At 33.9% G+C, this 17,879-nt stretch overlaps 1 protein-coding gene across 1 annotated transcript; it reads right to left on the bottom strand.

The window, feature by feature from the left end:
• Nucleotides 1-13,537: 13,537 nt before the first annotated feature.
• On the bottom strand, nucleotides 13,538-14,965 carry LOC119615892. Its single transcript, XM_037971869.1, has one exon. The coding sequence runs from the start codon at nucleotides 14,950-14,952 to the stop codon at nucleotides 13,558-13,560; it is 1,395 nt and encodes a 464-aa protein (XP_037827797.1). The 5' UTR covers nucleotides 14,953-14,965; the 3' UTR covers nucleotides 13,538-13,557.
• Between the last annotated feature and the right edge of the window lie 2,914 nt (nucleotides 14,966-17,879).

The raw sequence follows: 17,879 nt of genomic DNA, 5'->3' as shown, positions 1-17,879 counted from the left end.
GGCAGGTACTCGTAACCCAATTTCCGATAAGTCGAAGGTAGTATTCGACGGATAAAATGATGAGGTACCTAATGCCGAAGAATGGTGTGGACCACATTGTACATTAGGTGATCCCTTTGCAGCTTTTAGAAGGTCATTCATACTTGCCTTCGTCAACTGATATTTTTCCCTGCATTCACGGAACCTAGTTCTGGCTAAGTCCTTAAATTCGGTGGATATTAATGAATCCGCCGTGCTATATATTGTCTCATAAGATGCACGTATTGTTTTCCAATCTTCTTCTAAAGATTCTAGCTTTGCTTCTACCAAGGATTCTGTTAAATCTTCGGCTTGTAATTTGAGGAAGTTTTCGCATTCATCAAATAAATTATCTGTCTCAATGACAAATTTCGAGTGAGCCTGACTACCCATATTGAATTATCAAGATTATAGGATACGACAAAGAGAAATATCCTAAAGGAAAAATAAGCAAGTTCTTCTTTGTTTTTTTTTTTTTGAACCGCAATTGCGTTACAATGCGGAGTTTATTATTGTTTTGGATTTTCCAATATAAATGTATACACAATTTTCCTTCTTAATTACTACGGAGCAGTAATATAGTTCAGTTAAAGCTTCTAAATCGCAAAGCGAATTATTTCCCTTTGTTTAGCGTTTTAATGTTATTTACAAAACCGCAGGCAATTTATGTAAATGCGCGGAAAAGGTACTAAACCACAACAAATATATTAAAGAAATATACAATTCGATTTAAAAAAAATCGTATAATAGTTACCACGAAGCAGTAATTACCAAACAAAGTAATTTTTTAAATTAAAATGAAATCGTAAAGGATTATTTTACTTTTAGTTACGTAGTAACTTTTGTCTAATTCTTTAATGTTTTGTTAATATATTTTCAATAAAAAAATTGCAATTTAACCGCTGTCTCTTTGGGCAGTTGTAGTAAATTTTTAAATAAATACAGTGTAGTAAATATTCGATACTAAATTATACAACTATTTTCCATATACGCAGCCAATTTTGCAAATTCTTAAGAAAAAACAAATAATGTAATAAAAATTATTTTTTTTCTTTCTTTTTAATTAACCGCTGGCACTTAAAATGCGCGGAATTATTGTGATAAATAATAATATTAATTACGTTATTATTATTGTCCGTTTGACTCAACAAATCAACCGCATTAAGTTGTTGCTAATTTGACTACTACTTCTCACGTAGAGCTGTATCAAGAAGTAATCTTTTCTTTTTTGTTTTGTTACTATGTATATTATTACAGCTATTATAGCAACAACGTTTTTTATTTGCGTTCAGTATTTATTTGCAAAATTTATGGCTTTTTGTTTTAAATTAATAAGGAATTAAATTAAAATATTTAAATGTATAGTATTATTGTGAAATACTTATGTTTCACTGGTACAAAGAAGGTTCTAAAAGGACCATAAACAAATTTGTGCCCCTTATTGGGAAATTTGTTGCTGTTGTTTTAAGAAAATTAAACAACAAAACCAAAGTTAAGTATTTGTATAAATAATTAACTTTGGAGGCCAAATGCAGATTGCACTTACTTGGGGTTTCAGGTGAGTAAATAAAACAAACGATATAAACGTTATAAAATTTATTTTAATGTTGTGGTTTTTTTTTGTAATATTTGAGCTGCTGACGCTTCTGAGTTCTTCAAAAACTATAATGGCGCTTAGGTTGATTGACGGGATGTCATTCTTGACACCTGTCAATCTTTCTAAGCGTCATTCACAGTAATGTGACTGACCACAGGCGTAGCGAGCGGGGACACATTACAAGAGAGGCTCTATGTCGATGTCAAGATAGTCATCATCGCTGGCATCTTCCTGGGCCTCAACATGATTATAACCGGGAATTTACGAAATTTTCACCAAAATCTACTAGATTTTCTTTTAATTTCGTTCAAAATGTCGCTTGATCGTACTCCACCACCATCCAATATTCCACCTCCATTACCTTTAGCACCATTAACAATAGAACCTTCAGTTTGCCATGTGTGCAACGAAACTATGGCGGAAGGCCAAGATTGTCTGATAATTAACCAATGTTCTCACACGTATCATAGACAGTGTATTGAATCGCATTTGGCAAATTCCTCAGAATGTCCAGTATGTAAGAGATCCTTTCAACTCTGTGAGTTACGTAAACTCAACATTGTGAATAAACTTCTACCTTTAGCCAAAGGCAATACAAGAGGCAAAGGTAGAGGAGCAGTTTCAAAGCCTTATAACCTTCGTAGTGCATCTTGCAATCTCTTTGCAGAGTCAGATAATCATAATTTAGAAACTTTAGTTACTCCTGATCGTCATGTTTCGAACATTCCTGATACAAATTTAATGAATACCCCAACACGTCAACAATCTCATCACTCTCCTCAACGGAATACTAATGATACTAACGTTGATTATAACAAAATTAACCAGATGATCGAAAACAATATTACTCGGCTTTTGACAAATTTAAATATTATACCATCTGCTAATACAGCCAATAATAATGGTTGTAATCCTAATCGTTCTGTTAGACCTAATAATAACAATTATACGGAAAATGTCAATAATACTCAATTCTTAAATTCGCCCAATATATTTTCAAATTCAAACTCTTATAACACCTCAATGCACCCTGACAAAATTACATCGGTAATACAGAACTGGAACTTAAAGTTTGATGGCTCTGCTACTGGGTTAAATGTGGATGAGTTTTTATATCGTATTCGATCGCTAACTAGGGACAATTTCAATGGCGATTTTTCATTCGTTTGCAAAAATTTACACGTTTTATTAACGGGAAAGGCAAGGGATTGGTATTGGCGATACCATAAACAAGTACCAGCCATAGATTGGTCAGATTTTTGTGATGCCATAAAGTGTCAATATAAGGAATTTAAATCCTCATTTGACATACGAGAAGAGATTAGAAATAGAAAACAGAAACCAGCTGAAAACTTTGATACATTTTATGAAGCAGTATCTTCGATTATGGATCGCCTACCCAGTCCCATGTCTGAACCGGAACTAATAGAAATTCTAGCAAGAAATCTTCGTCCTGATATTCGCCAGGACTTGCTTTATGTTCCTATTCACTCCATTTCACATTTGCGAAAGCTTGTGCAAATGAGAGAACACTTCCTTAGTGATGAATACGTGAGAAAAAGTTTTGTTGGTAGAAATCCAAATGCAATGTTACCTCGGCGGTATATTAATGAAATTGACACTAACGACAATGAGATTTTACGTGATGTTCCGGAAAATAACATATCTGTGGATGCAATGCAACATCCAGAGGACATAAAATGTTGGAATTGTGATGAGGTAGGACACCATTGGGAGGACTGTCTAAGGGACAGGAATATATTTTGCTATGGATGTGGTGCGAAAAAGGTGTACAAGCCTAATTGTATAACTTGTGCAAATCGTCGACAGAATCAAGCAAAAAACTTCAAAACTTTTCCTCGAATGAACGAGAATATATAAAGTTTAATCAATATTCTAAAACAAATTCAGAAAATAACAAATCTAACAATAATTCCAATAGTATTGAAAACCGGTCAAGTCTTACTCAATTTGATATTTCTGAAAATTTAAATATCAAAAAGCCCATAACAATTTTACAACGTCAAACTTCCTCATATCCTATCCATGAAAGTTCTGAAGAAAATGTGAATCACATTATCTTCCCTAAACTTCCGTATCATAAACGATTGGAGATTTATCTTCAAAAACGTAATGAAATATTCAATGTTTCAAGCATATGTGTAAATCCCAAAGTTAAAACTAAACGTTCTACAGCTAGATTAAGAAAATTTTATAAAATTCGCAAAATTTGTCGCAAATTTCTCGTGTCTACCATTGTTTCGAATCCTAAAGATAAGCGCTATTATGCGAAAGTGAATTTTTTGAACTTTAATGAATTTGGTTTGTTAGACACTGGGGCCAACATTAGTTGTGTTGGATCCGATTTAGCCTTAACTGATTTTTCAAAATTTCCTAATTTTGTAAAATGTAAGAGCTTTGTCAAGACGGCCGATGGAAATTCACAACCTGTCCTCGGTTGGTTGGATGTTAACATCACTTTTCAAAATAAATCGAAACCTATTAAATTGTTTATAATACCATCAATTGCGCAACGTTTGATACTGGGAATCGACTTTTGGAACACCTTCGCATTGCTTCCAGACCTAGTTGGAGCTGTAAGTATAGTTTTTGTTAATGATAAGTCCAACTGTCCGTCTGATTTGTCCGTTATTGATGCAAAGTCCGATGTTTTGTCCGATTCTAAAGAAAAGTCTGATGATAATTCCGATGAAAATTCCTACCCACTCACATTAAGCCAACGCCAACAGCTTAGCGCTGTTATAGAACTATTCCCTAATTTTGAAAAGCAAGGGTTGGGAAGAACTAGCTTAATTAAGCACTCGATTGAGGTAGCTGTAGCTACACCAATCAAGCAACGGTTCTATCCGGTTTCTCCTGCTGTCGAGAAACTGATGTTTGGTGAGATTGACAGAATGTTGGCGCTTGGGGTCATTGAGCCATCTACGTCCCCATGGAGCTCACCAATGCGTTTGGTTGTCAAACCAAATAAAGTAAGATTATGTTTAGATGCAAGAAAGGTGAATTTAGTCACCAAAAAGGATGCTTATCCATTGCCAAACATAGAGGGAATTTTTGCAAGGCTTCCAAAAGCGAATCTCATATCCAAGTTAGATCTGAAGGATGCCTATTGGCAAATTGCCCTTGATGATAAGTCCAAACCATTGACGGCATTCACAGTCCCAGGCAGACCACTATATCAGTTTGTAGTGATGCCTTTCGGACTGTGTAATGCCCCTCAAACAATGTGTAGATTAATGGACGAAATTATACCTCCCGATCTACGGCAATGCGTCTTTGGGTATCTGGACGATCTAGTAATTGTATCTGAAGATTTTGAGACTCATTTAGAAGTTTTAGTGCGAATCGCGTCTCAGTTCCGAAAAGCCAACTTAACACTGAACATATCAAAGTCTAAATTTTGCGTTGTTAAGGTGAACTATCTGGGATATGTCATAGGAAACGGAGGGATAACAACTGATCCTGAGAAGATTTCAGCTATCATTAATTGGCCTACACCTAAAAATTTAAAGCAGGTTCGTGGTTTTCTTGGATTGGCGGGGTGGTATCGTCGCTTTATCGTAAACTTTTCCAGCGAAGTATTCCCCATAACTGAAGTGCTATCTACAAAGAAAAAATTCGTATGGACAGAAGCAGCTCATCAAGCCTTTCACAGAATAAAAATGCTTCTAACCACTGCTCCGGTCTTGTCAAATCCAAATTTTGCAAAGAAGTTCTTCCTGCACTGTGATGCTAGTGATTACGGCATTGGCGCAGTTCTGGTGCAATTGGATGAAGAAGGAAACGAAAAACCAATTGCATACATGAGTAAAAAGTTAAATTCAGCGCAGCGTAATTACAGTGTCACAGAGCGGGAATGCTTAGCAGCTATAGAGGCAATAAAACGATTTAGATGCTATTTGGAATTGCAAGAGTTTGAAGTGGTTACGGACCATTCTAGTCTATTATGGCTAATGAGACAGCCTGATCTAAGCGGTAGATTGGCCAGATGGGTATTCAAGTTGCAGGCTTATAAATTTACAATCTCACATAGGAAAGGAAAAGATAACATCGTGCCGGACGCGCTGTCAAGAATTCCTGATGAAGAAGTATCTGCCTTAGAAATTAGTGAACCGGAAATTGATTTAAATTCTCCGCATTTCGATGATAAAGATTACCTAGATTTAAAAGATAAAATAAACAATAACCAGGCAAAATATCCTGATGTAAAAATTGTGGATAAATATGTTTATTATCGCACGCAACACTATTCTGGAGAAGAAGCTCAGGAACAAGAATGCTGGAAACTCTGGATTCCTTATGGTCTTCGAAGAACCGCTATTGCAAGAGCACACGATGCCCCTGTGTCAGCTCACGGAGGAATGAGTAAAACCATTGAGCTTCTCAGAAGAAACTTTTTCTGGCCTGGAATGGTGCGAGATGTGAAAAACTACGTTCGTGACTGTGAAACGTGTAAAGTGACAAAATCTCCAAATTTTGTAATGAAACCGCCAATGGGAAATCAAGTCACTTCCGTTCGCCCATTCCAGCGCCTTTACATAGACCTTCTGGGACCGTATCCGCGAAGTAAAACTGGTTTTATTGGCTTACTTATAGTTTTAGATCACTTCAGCAAATTCCACTGGTTGTGTCCATTAAGGAAATTTACTTCTATTGCCATTCAAGAGTTTTTGCAAAAATCTATTTTTCACACATATGGCGTACCGGAAACAATAGTAAGTGATAACGGTAGTCAATTCCGTGCAAACGATATTAATGCTTTTCTAACTTCCTATGGAATTCAACACACGTATACAGCACTTTACTCCCCCCAATCCAACGCCTCTGAACGAGTGAATCGTTCACTGATTGCTGGTATAAGAGCGTATCTTAAGAAAGATCAACGTGTATGGGACGAAAATCTTACGGCTATTAGTTGTGCTCTCCGTAACTCATATCATCAATCCATCGGATGCTCACCTTATCACGCTTTATTTGGCTTTGACATGGTCACTCATGCATCCTCTTATTCATTGTTAAGGAACCTTCAGTTACTTAATGAGCCTTCTGCGAATTTGACACGAGATGATCAACTACAGTTAATTCGTCAAGATATACGCAAACATATAAATGAAGCTTATAATAGAAACCAACACCAATATAATCTTCGAGCTAAGACTCAACATTTTACAGTTGGCCAGGAAATATATAGGAGAAATTTCGCACAAAGCAATTTTGAGAAACGATTTAATGCCAAACTATCACCAGTATTTATAAAGGCTAGGATTCGAGAAAAACTTGGGAATAACTATTACATTCTTGAAGATTTACAAGGAAAACTTGTAGGAACATTTCATGGGAAAGATATTAGAGCTTAAAATTTCAGAATTTAAAAAAAAAAAAATTTTAAATTATGTATGTATATTCACTTGATTTTTCTTTTTATTTGATACGTACTCTATCTTTTGTATACTTAAAAATATTTTAGTTTTTATTAAAACCAATATAAAACAGAAATCTCTAAACGTAAAATATTATTTGTTTTACTAGATTTTTTACTATTAATTTCATATATTACGATTATATAGAATAGAATATAGAATAACTATTTCAAAAATATTCCTATTTTGCAAACTAGAGAATAAATTGCTGATAACATTGGATATAAACAAACATTATCATCTTAAAAAGTTATACTTTTATTTACATACAAATTTGTTTGCATTTTTTAATCAGAAATTAAGGAGCAAATCAAAATAACTAAATGAATGCTTGAATAAGACAGTTTTTTTTAGATGTTTATTTGAAAAATCTTCTTTAATATAAGCAAAATAAAAGGTTTTGGTGAAATTTTTTGTTTACAAATCTTACAAAATCATTATAAGCGAATACAATTCAAACATTATAAAAACACATACTAAGTAGTTTTGATTGCAAGAATTACAATTCAATACAATATGCAATACAAATACCGCCTTTTTTTCCATCTAATTCTGCTTCGAATATCGACCGAATTATCCGGTTTGTAATGGGCGTTTTTGCAAAATATTGAAAATTTGAATTATAAAAGAAATTTACTGAAAATCTACAATTTATTGAATGACAATTTTTAAAAAATAAATTTCTGTTTTCAAAACACTGTATAACTAGCACCAACCACAATGGTAAAATTTACAACTTTTGATATCATATACTTATATATAATTGAATCAGCTAAATAGAAAGTGGCTTTCATTACCACTCCATAAGGTTTTAAGTATAACATTGAGTGAATTAATTGATAGTCAGGATAGCCAAGGAATTATTTTCCATCCATATTTCGCCACCTCATTCTGTTCATTAATATTCTGGGGAGAAATATACACCGAATATAATTATTATGAATACAAATTTTGGTTTTTTTCTACTTACCCTAGAAAACAGAAACACACAAGCGTTTTGCTTTTGCTTTTGATTTTGGTTTTGTTTTTATTTATTTTGGTTTTATAATTGATTTTACTTTTTGTTAATTATATTTGCTTTAATTTATTTATTTTGTTCTTCTTTAAAAAAGTTTACCATTATAATTAAAAATATCTAAGTTGGACTTTGGTCTTCTTCTTGTTTTCTTTTCTTGATTTTGCTTTTTTTTTTACTTTTGTTTTTTCATTTCTTTTATGGCACAAATTGCAATTGCACAGTTGTAATTTGCTTGATGTAAAATATCGAGGTTTGTGTCTCGACTAATTTTTACATACATGAACGTATGTAAAGTATAATTTACTAAAGTAAATAAATATAAATAATGACTTTTACTATTTAATTAATAAAATATGGTATTTCAGAGAAAAATATAGAATATATTTGAATATTTTATGTTTTTTCTCTCGATTCTGGCTGCAAATCCGAAAATAAAGTGATTATGAAATGCTGTAAAAATGTTGATAAAATATCTGACACTGGGGCGGTAATATCAAGACATGTAGATACTTTTTATTACAACATTGTAAATTGTAAAAGATTTTATTCATCTTCTTGACATTTACTACCAAAAATTTCCATCAGGTTTTCTTTTCTACGGCTTATATTAAGCACATTTTTAACTTTTACTTCCTTTTTGATTCAACCTCCATCCGAAGAACATCAATTGATAAATTTTCCAAAGTTAAATTGTACCAAAATTAAATCTTTAAAAATTCAAATAATCTTAAAAGTTTAAATAAAAGAAATAAAGGATTATCAAGTTTCCTGCGTCAATTTAGCAGACAAATAAGGTAATTTCTTTTATTTGAGCCTGGATTATTAAAAATTTCTCAATAGAACTTTGCCCAATTTCTAGAAACAGGGACACGTGATTGAGCATCCTTGGTATATTTTCCAAGCCTCGATTAAATCATCTATTTTAGACAGATTAACTTAAGACCAAATCCAATTGATGACGATCACTCTTATTGTGGGTAATGTACACATATTTGTTGGACAATTGCTGGCATTCTTACCCATGTGACCTGATTATGGATGCTCAAAGATCAATCTGGGGAGAAAATGGCACTGGTCCAAAATTCTTAACATTCCTATCAGATCCAGAAAATCTGGGTAAAGTTTGTTTCATTTGATATTAGTTTTTCGGTTCATGTTCTAAAGTCCTTCTTTTTACATAGATTTCGAGAACCTGAACCTGTAATTTATAACCAATAAAATATACACCTCTACACATTCTACGACATCATCATTCAACACATTTTCGCAGCATCTTCATTCTACATATTTGCCAGCATCACGTGAAAAGTGAAAACAAGAAAAATTGTGAAAGCATAAAATCTACAAAAAGTTTTTAATCTAAAATGAAAAGCAAAAATTTTAAATCAATTGTGTTAAAATTAAAGTAACAATTTTCAAAATTAATGAATATGCAAGAGTAAAATAAGAAAAATATCACAGCCAAAAGTCAATTACATATATTGAAATGAAAACAAAAGCAAATTGTGTTAATATATTAATGAATCTGCAAGTGTAAAATAAGATAAATATCACAGTAAATTTAGATCACAGTCATGTTTCATGTAAAATTTTATCACAGTTCAAGTTTCCTAAAAATTAATAAATAATATCACCGTCTAAAGTCAGTTGCAATTAAAGCTAATTCAAAAGTAAATTGTGCTAAAGTTAAAAAATTATACTAAATTAGAAGGAGTAATATCACAGTTCATTAAAATACTTCTTAAGTCAAATTAAAACCAAAAGTCACTAAAAACTACCACAGTGCAAATACAAAGTGAATAAATGTAGAGTCAGAAACAAAATACAAAACAACGCGTAAATAATGAATTAACTGGCAAATAATATCACAAACAAGAACCATAAACTTTTAACTCCTTTAGCAACCTGCATCGCTACCCTGGAAGGCCTTCTGCAGTTCGATGTCAAGTTGGTAAGTTTGATCTTATGTATCTCAAACCTAATCATACGTTTATAGTTCTTGTTCATTGACCTTCAAGACTAATATTCTAATCAAACATAATATAACAACAACAACCAATGGAAACATATTGTTTAAGAGAGTAATGTTGGAACAAAACTGATATTATTTTAAAGTTTTTTTTCGTAAACATGTTGCTTTCAATTGAAATCAAGTTCTCTCACTGCCAAGTTCTATGCTTAGTAATTGATACATATGTATACATGTTGATATTTTGTTAAATGTTGACATAAAGGCTTAGCAACATTTACATTTAATTACAAGTGGTTTTTGTTGTTATCTTATGAGATTTTGTTTTGTTTGTTTCTCGATCAAGAAATACAAAAAAGATAAACGCAAATATGTTTTTACATTACTTTGAAAAGCACAGTGGTTTAGCTTCGATAGAAATTTGAGCAAAATGTTTCGTAAATATTAATTATAGTAAGAGCAAAAGTATTTTACTACTAATGGTAAACCGTATTTAGAATTTCATCAGAAGTATGTTCCTATTATTTAAGTTTATTTAAACATTTTTTTTTTTTTTGCTTGAATATTATTTTATTTTTTTCGATTAAATATTATTTCGACCAATTGAACGTAAGAATTTCATACAGAGCATGTTCAGAATTCGGTCGTAAATATTATTTAGTTTAAATTATAATTTTTGTTTTAAATATTTTTTTTCCCTTTCTCAAAATTGTAAACAATAATGTTTCATAATTTAAGTTTAAGTTTTTTTTTTTCAATAAATTGTTCATTTGTCAACATGAATTTCTAAACTAATCTCCAAGGTGTTTATTATTAAAAAGATGAATATATAAGTTAGGGTATATCTACGGTAGGGATTTCAAGAAAGAATTTATGTCGTCATTGAAATGATTGGTTGGTGAGGGTTATGAGACGAGAATCTCCTCAAGATCTAGGAGATAGTTAGTCCGATTGACTTATACCTAATAACGTAGTATATATTTACATATCTTTCATTTTGACTAGAGCGGGGCATGTTTTTTTCATCTTCTAGTCATCCTGGACCATATTAGTTTAGTTTAAATTTCTTTCTTTTCAAATCTTTAAATAAAAAGGGAGTCTAAAATAATGATTGTAAGAGACTTGGCTATACTAGGAAAGGACACGAACCCCCCTCCCGGCTGCTGTGCTAGCAAATCAAAGGCTCCCGCAGTCCTTATCCTAATATAACTTTCAGCAGCTACTTGCCTTGTTTTTTGAATAACCCAAAGAACTTGGATTGATGGCAAAACAACAGGAGAGTTTATTCTCGCTAAGATTATAAAATCTTAGAGTCCTAAAAATGAATTTATTACAATAAATGGCGCCCAACGTGGGGCCGAAAGAACTTCTGTGTTCTTTTAGGCTCTAAACTCTGTTATTTTGGTTTTTCTTTTTAGATTTCATTTCGAAAAGTTCAGTTTTAAATCGATTTGAAGATATGAGTCGTAGTTAAAAATAATTTATAGATCTTTCCTGGATTTTTCAGTTATCTGAGGTTTTAAAATTCGGATAAGCTGACCGGCAAGAAATCGTAGATACTTTTTTAAACTTCGATAATTATTTTCAAATAAATTTAATTACTTGAATGTTAGTTAGAGTAAGATTAGAAATTAATATTTTTTGTTGTTGACTTAGATATCGAAAGACTATATTCATAGTGGATTTCACTGATACGTTTGTAACAATTCATTGACCTTTTGTTTTATAGGATATACCAGTAAAGGTAAAGACAAAGTTAATGGTATATTTTCGGTTTGTCAAAACATAAAATTTTACTTTTGGTTTTATGATTAACTCCATAGCCTATTTTTGTTTTCCTGTATAAGTCAAATTTGGAAATCGTTAATTACCCTACTTATTAATTCATCTTTTGAGAATAAAAACACCAAAATTTTGTATATATTTTTTTTTTATCAATTACATAATACAATTACAAATTGAAAATTAGTTTTTCTGTTCTATTTTGCAATAAAAGGAAATTAAAATTTTTAAATTTTTTTTTTGTCAAAATTTTACTTTTAAACTTTTTTAATTTCTTTTGATTAATTATTTAAAATTATTGTCGTTGAATTAATCAACACATAATTAAATAACGTTTAAAATTTTCCTACAGAGATATTTTCAAGTGAAATTTATTTATTTTTTTTTTTTTCTTCAAACCATTATTTTCTTTTGTTTCTATTTTTGATTTAAACAAATTTGTGCCCCTTATTGGGAAATTTGTTGCTGTTGTTTTAAGAAAATTAAACAACAAAACCAAAGTTAAGTATTTGTATAAATAATTAACTTTGGAGGCCAAATGCAGATTGCACTTACTTGGGGTTTCAGGTGAGTAAATAAAACAAACGATATAAACGTTATAAAATTTATTTTAATGTTGTGGTTTTTTTTTGTAATATTTGAGCTTCTGAGTACTTCAAAAACTATAATGGCGCTTAGGTTGATTGACGGGATGTCATTCTTGACACCTGTCAATCTTTCTAAGCGTCATTCACAGTAATGTGACTGACCACAGGCGTAGCGAGCGGGGACACATTACAAGAGAGGCTCTATGTCGATGTCAAGATAGTCATCATCGCTGGCATCTTCCTGGGCCTCAACATGCCGGCCCCCTTGCACTGGTGCAACAAGAATGGCATCGCTTAACCGATCCATGGTGGCGACCATTTGACGAAGCAGCTGGTGAGTGGTAGCCTGTCCTGCAGCTTGTTGTTGTAGTTGTCGCTGTAACATATTAGGCCTTCTACGTGAGCGCCTTTGCCGATGGGTGAGCGTTTGAAGGGCTCCTGAATCGCTGCTGCCTGCACGAGGTTGTCGCTGAGCGTTATCGTGAACTAACCGACGTGCTGTATTTTGAAGTCTCCGTACTGGTTGGCGTGGAGCACCATTAGTTGCATTACGCGGAATTTGAAGACGCTCCTGAACTGACCGCCTGCGAGTAGGAGCCACCACGGCAGATTCTTCAGGTCGTTCCTTATGAAGAAGGGTGTGGTGTTTCTGTCCACACATACGACAAGCAGATGTTGACGTGCAGTCTTTAGCTTGGTGAGACATGGATAGACAGCAGGAACAATACTTATGGACTCTCACGCTGTACAGGCGTTGACGCACCGAGAATCCATTGAAAATTCTGCACGAACGCAAATGATGGCTTTTAAAGCAAATCAAGCAGATTTCTCGACGACGAATAGGCTCCATTTCTATCTGAAAATATTAATGAAAAAAAAAACAACAAAGTATGGAAAATTAGTTAAAAATGATACAGCAATATGTGATTACTGTAAAAAAAAAAATGATAATACAAATAATATAGGCTACTTATCCAAGATTGGCAACCAACAAAGCTTGACTATGGGCCGAGTAACCAACCCGTATTGGGTTCGTATGTCTGCAACTCGCACCCGTTTATCGAATCCGTGATAAACATTATCTATGCGACCCAATCGCCAATCGCTGGGAGGAAGTAGCTCGTCTTTTATGATCACGAAATCGCCTACAACCAACTCCTTTTTGGATAACGCCATTTGTAGCGTTTATGTAGCTCTTGCAGGTATTCTGTTTTCCATCTCTGAGAAAATCGATGATGAAGAGCCTTCAGTTTTTCCCATCGATTGAGGAGAGACATATTCAAATCCTCTATTGGCATTTCTGGTGGAACCATTATTGGTGAACCTCGTAGAAAGTGTCCGGGCGTTAAAACTGCTAAGTCCCCGGGATCCTCTGTCATTGGAGATAACGGACGAGAGTTGAGAACGCCTTCAATCCTAACTAAAAGAGTAGAGAATTCCTCAAAATTAAACTTTTGGTTCCCTACAACTTTCCTAAAGTGAAGCTTGAAGCTTTTTACTCCAGCTTCCCACAGGCCTCCCATGTGCGGTGCACTAGGGGGTATGAATTTCCACTCGAAGCCGTGGATAGCATATTTTTCAGATATGTCCTTTGAGGATTGCTTTAAAAACATTGCATATTCAGCAAGCAAGGTTTTACTTGCGCCTACGAAATTCGTACCATTGTCAGACATCAGACGTCTCGGCAAACCTCGCCTTCCGACAAACCTATCAAAGGTAGCAAGAAAGGCTTCGGATGAAAGGTTAGAACATGGCTCTAGGTGTATAGCCCGAGTAGCAAAGCAGACAAATATGCAGGCGTAGCCTTTCATATAAGGAGAGTTTCTCAGATGTCCAGCCTTTATCTGAAATGGACCGGCGAAGTCTACACCTGTAAATGTGAATGGTAAAGAAAACGTAGTTCTCTCTGCTGGTAAGGCAGCCATAATCTGAGATAATACTCTTTGCTTGTAACGAACACAAATTAAACATTTATTTATACATTTTTTAATTGCTTTCCTCAGAGCTGGGATGTAGAATTGGTATCGAACCATGCTGATCATTAATGAAACATCTGCATGCATCAAATTTTTATGAATAAATTCCAAAATCATTTCACATAAATTCGATTTGTATGGAATGATTATGGGAAACCTTTCGTCATAGCTCATCGATGAATTAACTAAGCGGCCGTTAACTCTGAGAAGACCGTTAGAATCTAAAAATGGATTCAAGGTTATTAATGAGCTTTTTTTCGAAATAGCTATGGATTTAGACAAATCTTCATATTCCTCAGCGTAATACGCCCTTTGTGTCAACCGAATTAAAACAGCCTTAGAATTGTTGAGCTCGTTCTGCGTTAAAGTTTCTGCACAATTGGCAACCTTTTTGGAGGCTAAATTGCAAAAACGATAAACATATGCTATAACGCGAAGTGCTCGGTGATACATTGTGAAACTGTTGATAATAGAAAATTCATCACTATTTTCCTTTATTATTCGCTTTACCTGATATCTTGTAGGTGGAGATTTATCATTATCTAGTAAATTATCTATATTCATACTATTCTTGGAAGACGAAGACGGAACTGAATCTGTTGTACAAGAAACTAGAATTCTCTTCTTTTGTTCTGGCGTGTCTTGTACTGGTTGATTAGAATCGGCCAATATTCTTGAGAACTAAGAAGCCACAGGGGTCCATGCCACCATAATGGGTTATTCACTAAATCCTGTGGCTTGCAACCTCTCGTTCCGAGATCGGCGGGATTTTCGGAAGTGGAAACGTGTCGCCATGTGGCATCACCAACATTTTCAATAATTTTAGAAATTCTATTAGCTACAAAAGTTTTCCACGTAGATGGATGTTTCTGAAGCCAGGCAAGAACAATTGTGGAGTCAGTCCACATATGAACGGATGTATTTGGGAACAAGTTATTAGATAACAAATGCCTTATCAATTTAGAAAGGAGTAAAGCGCCACACAATTCCAAACGTGGAAGACTAAGTTTTTGTAGCGGTGCTACTTTGCTCTTAGCCACTAGTAAATGTGCGCTTCTATTGTTCGGATGATCAGATCTAATGTATACTGCGGCACAGTATGCTCTCTCTGATGCATCACAGAAACCATGCAACTGGATGAAGTTTTCAGGTTGAAAATTCACCCAGCGTGGAATTTTTATTGTTTCGATATGTTGAAATTCTCAGTAAAAACCTTTCCATTTTAGAAATAACTCAAATTTAACACTTTCATCCCATTCTACACCATCTTGCCATAATTCCTGAAGAAGCATTTTTGCTTCAATAATTATAGGCGTTAGCCATCCTGCCGGGTCAAAAGTTTCGCCACGCAAGATAAGATTTGGCGTTTCGTTACAACATTTCCTATCGAAAAGGTTTCTATTTTATAACTGAATGTATCCGTCAAAGCGTTCCAACGAATTCCAAGAGTCTTTGTAGAACTTGAGTCATCTAATTTCAAGAAATCGTCATTCAAAAGATTTTCTCTTGGCATTCTTTCTAATAATTTTGGATGATTTGCTGTCATTTTCTTCAATGGAATCCAGCAGAATAAGTACGTTGCACAATTGCTTCTGGGATTCCACAGCTGTTTCTAACGTATGTCCGCCTGACAACACATCATCTACATAAGTCTCATTTCTCAATATTCTTGATGATAATGGACTATTAGTCTCTGTGTCATCTGCTAATTGTAGAAGCGTTCGAATAGCTAAGTAAGGTGCACAATTTATGCCAAATGTTACCGTGGCTAATTCATAATCTTCTATGTTTCCTGTCTTTTCATTACGGAACAGTATTCTTTGATATGGTCTGTCGGAATCATTTATCATTACTTGGCGATACATTTTCTCAATGTCGCCATTGAATACATATCTATACTTCCTCCAATTTAAGATTACAGTCATGAGATCTAACTGAAGAGTTGGGCCACTGTACAGAATATCATTCAACGAATATGAGCTTTGAGTTTTACGAGACCCATTGAAAACCACGCGGACCTTTGTTGAAGTACTCTCTGGTCGGAAAACTGCATGATGCGGCAAGTAATATGAAAAAAATTTACCATTTTTATTTATCTCGACCGAATTGCATTTCTTCATATGACCCAAATTTATATTCTTTCAAAATATTATTATAAATATCAAGGAGGTCCGATTTTTTGCTCAAATTTCTTTCCATGTGAATATACTGTCTCTCTGCTTGATAGCGAGATGATGACAAATATATTTCTTTCGGAAATTCTCGTTTGAATGGTAATTTGACCACATATCGTCCATCACCTTTTCGAAATGTGGATTTTACATAAAGATTCTCACAAAATATATCTTCGTCTGATAGTACAGAATTATTTGAAATTTCTTCTGTCTCCCAGAATTTTCTAAGCTGCACGCAAATTTCATTTGATTCTTGGACCTTACCATTTGCATCAACTGCAACAAGTGAAAGCGAGTTTATTTTGAAGGGACCATAGACAAACCACCCATAAACTGAATCTGAGCCACCATATTTCCTAAAATATGTTGACGCGTTCCCTCAAGTAAAATGTATGGCAATATATCACTTCCTAATAACATATCAATATGGAAGAAACATAAAATTTCGGATCCGCCAACTCCAAGTCACTAATCTCGGAAAGATTAGGATTGGAAATTGTGGTTGAAGGCATCAAACTCGTTAAGTTTGAGACGATTACAGCTTGAGTTTCAAGTACGAAATTATGTTTCTCCGCACAAAGTGTGACAGTACAAATTTTCTTCGATTTAGCAACTACTGTTCCGCCTAACCCGCATATTTCGAAATCTGCAGGTTGGGTTTTCAAGTTTAATCTATTCCGAATTCTTTCGGTCAGAAATGATCTTTTAGATGCCGAATCTATAAGGGCTCTTACCGTAAACTTATCACCAAAATGACTAATCTGTACTAACGCTGTTGGTAGTAGAATATCATCATGTTTACCGACAAATGAGATGGGACATTTGTCGGACCCATATTACTACAAGAAGGGCAATGCGTTTCTGAACGATTACTTTCCGTTGTCATATATCCACAGGATGTGTATATTCAGTATGAAACGAATTTATTGGTCTATTTACTTTTTGAGTCCTAGTAGCCTGCTCATTACCATTGTTATGATTGATATGTAATAAGCTGTGATGTTTGTTCTTACATTGAGTGCAGCGAAATATGCTTTTGCAATCCTGATTTAAGTGAGTAGGTGATAAACAGTTACTACATATTCTATTCTGCTCTACATAGTCAATTCGTTGTTTGACAGAAAATCAGAAAATTTCCTACATACTCTAAGATTATGTTTCGTTACATAATTGACATAAGTTCTGACTATTTGTGTCCGTTTTCTTTTTGGTATTTTTACTAGTATGCTTTTACTAGTTCCTGGCTTTGGATCACTTTTACGACTAGTTTCATTTACCAACATTTGGTCACGTGCCATTTCAATTCTTTCCACTACC

Source organism: Lucilia sericata, unplaced genomic scaffold, assembly GCF_015586225.1.
Source record: "Lucilia sericata isolate MDLA Ls3-8-SP2 unplaced genomic scaffold, ASM1558622v1 Contig11173_arrow, whole genome shotgun sequence".
Lineage (NCBI taxonomy): Eukaryota > Metazoa > Arthropoda > Insecta > Diptera > Calliphoridae > Lucilia > Lucilia sericata.
The sequence above is the reverse complement of the archived record's forward strand: the minus strand, read 5'-3'. Positions and strand labels throughout refer to the sequence as shown.

Coding starts and splice junctions, on each gene's coding strand:
- LOC119615892 (XM_037971869.1), bottom strand. CDS start 14,952: ATGAATATAGATAATTTACTAGATAATGATAAATCTCCACCTACAAGA.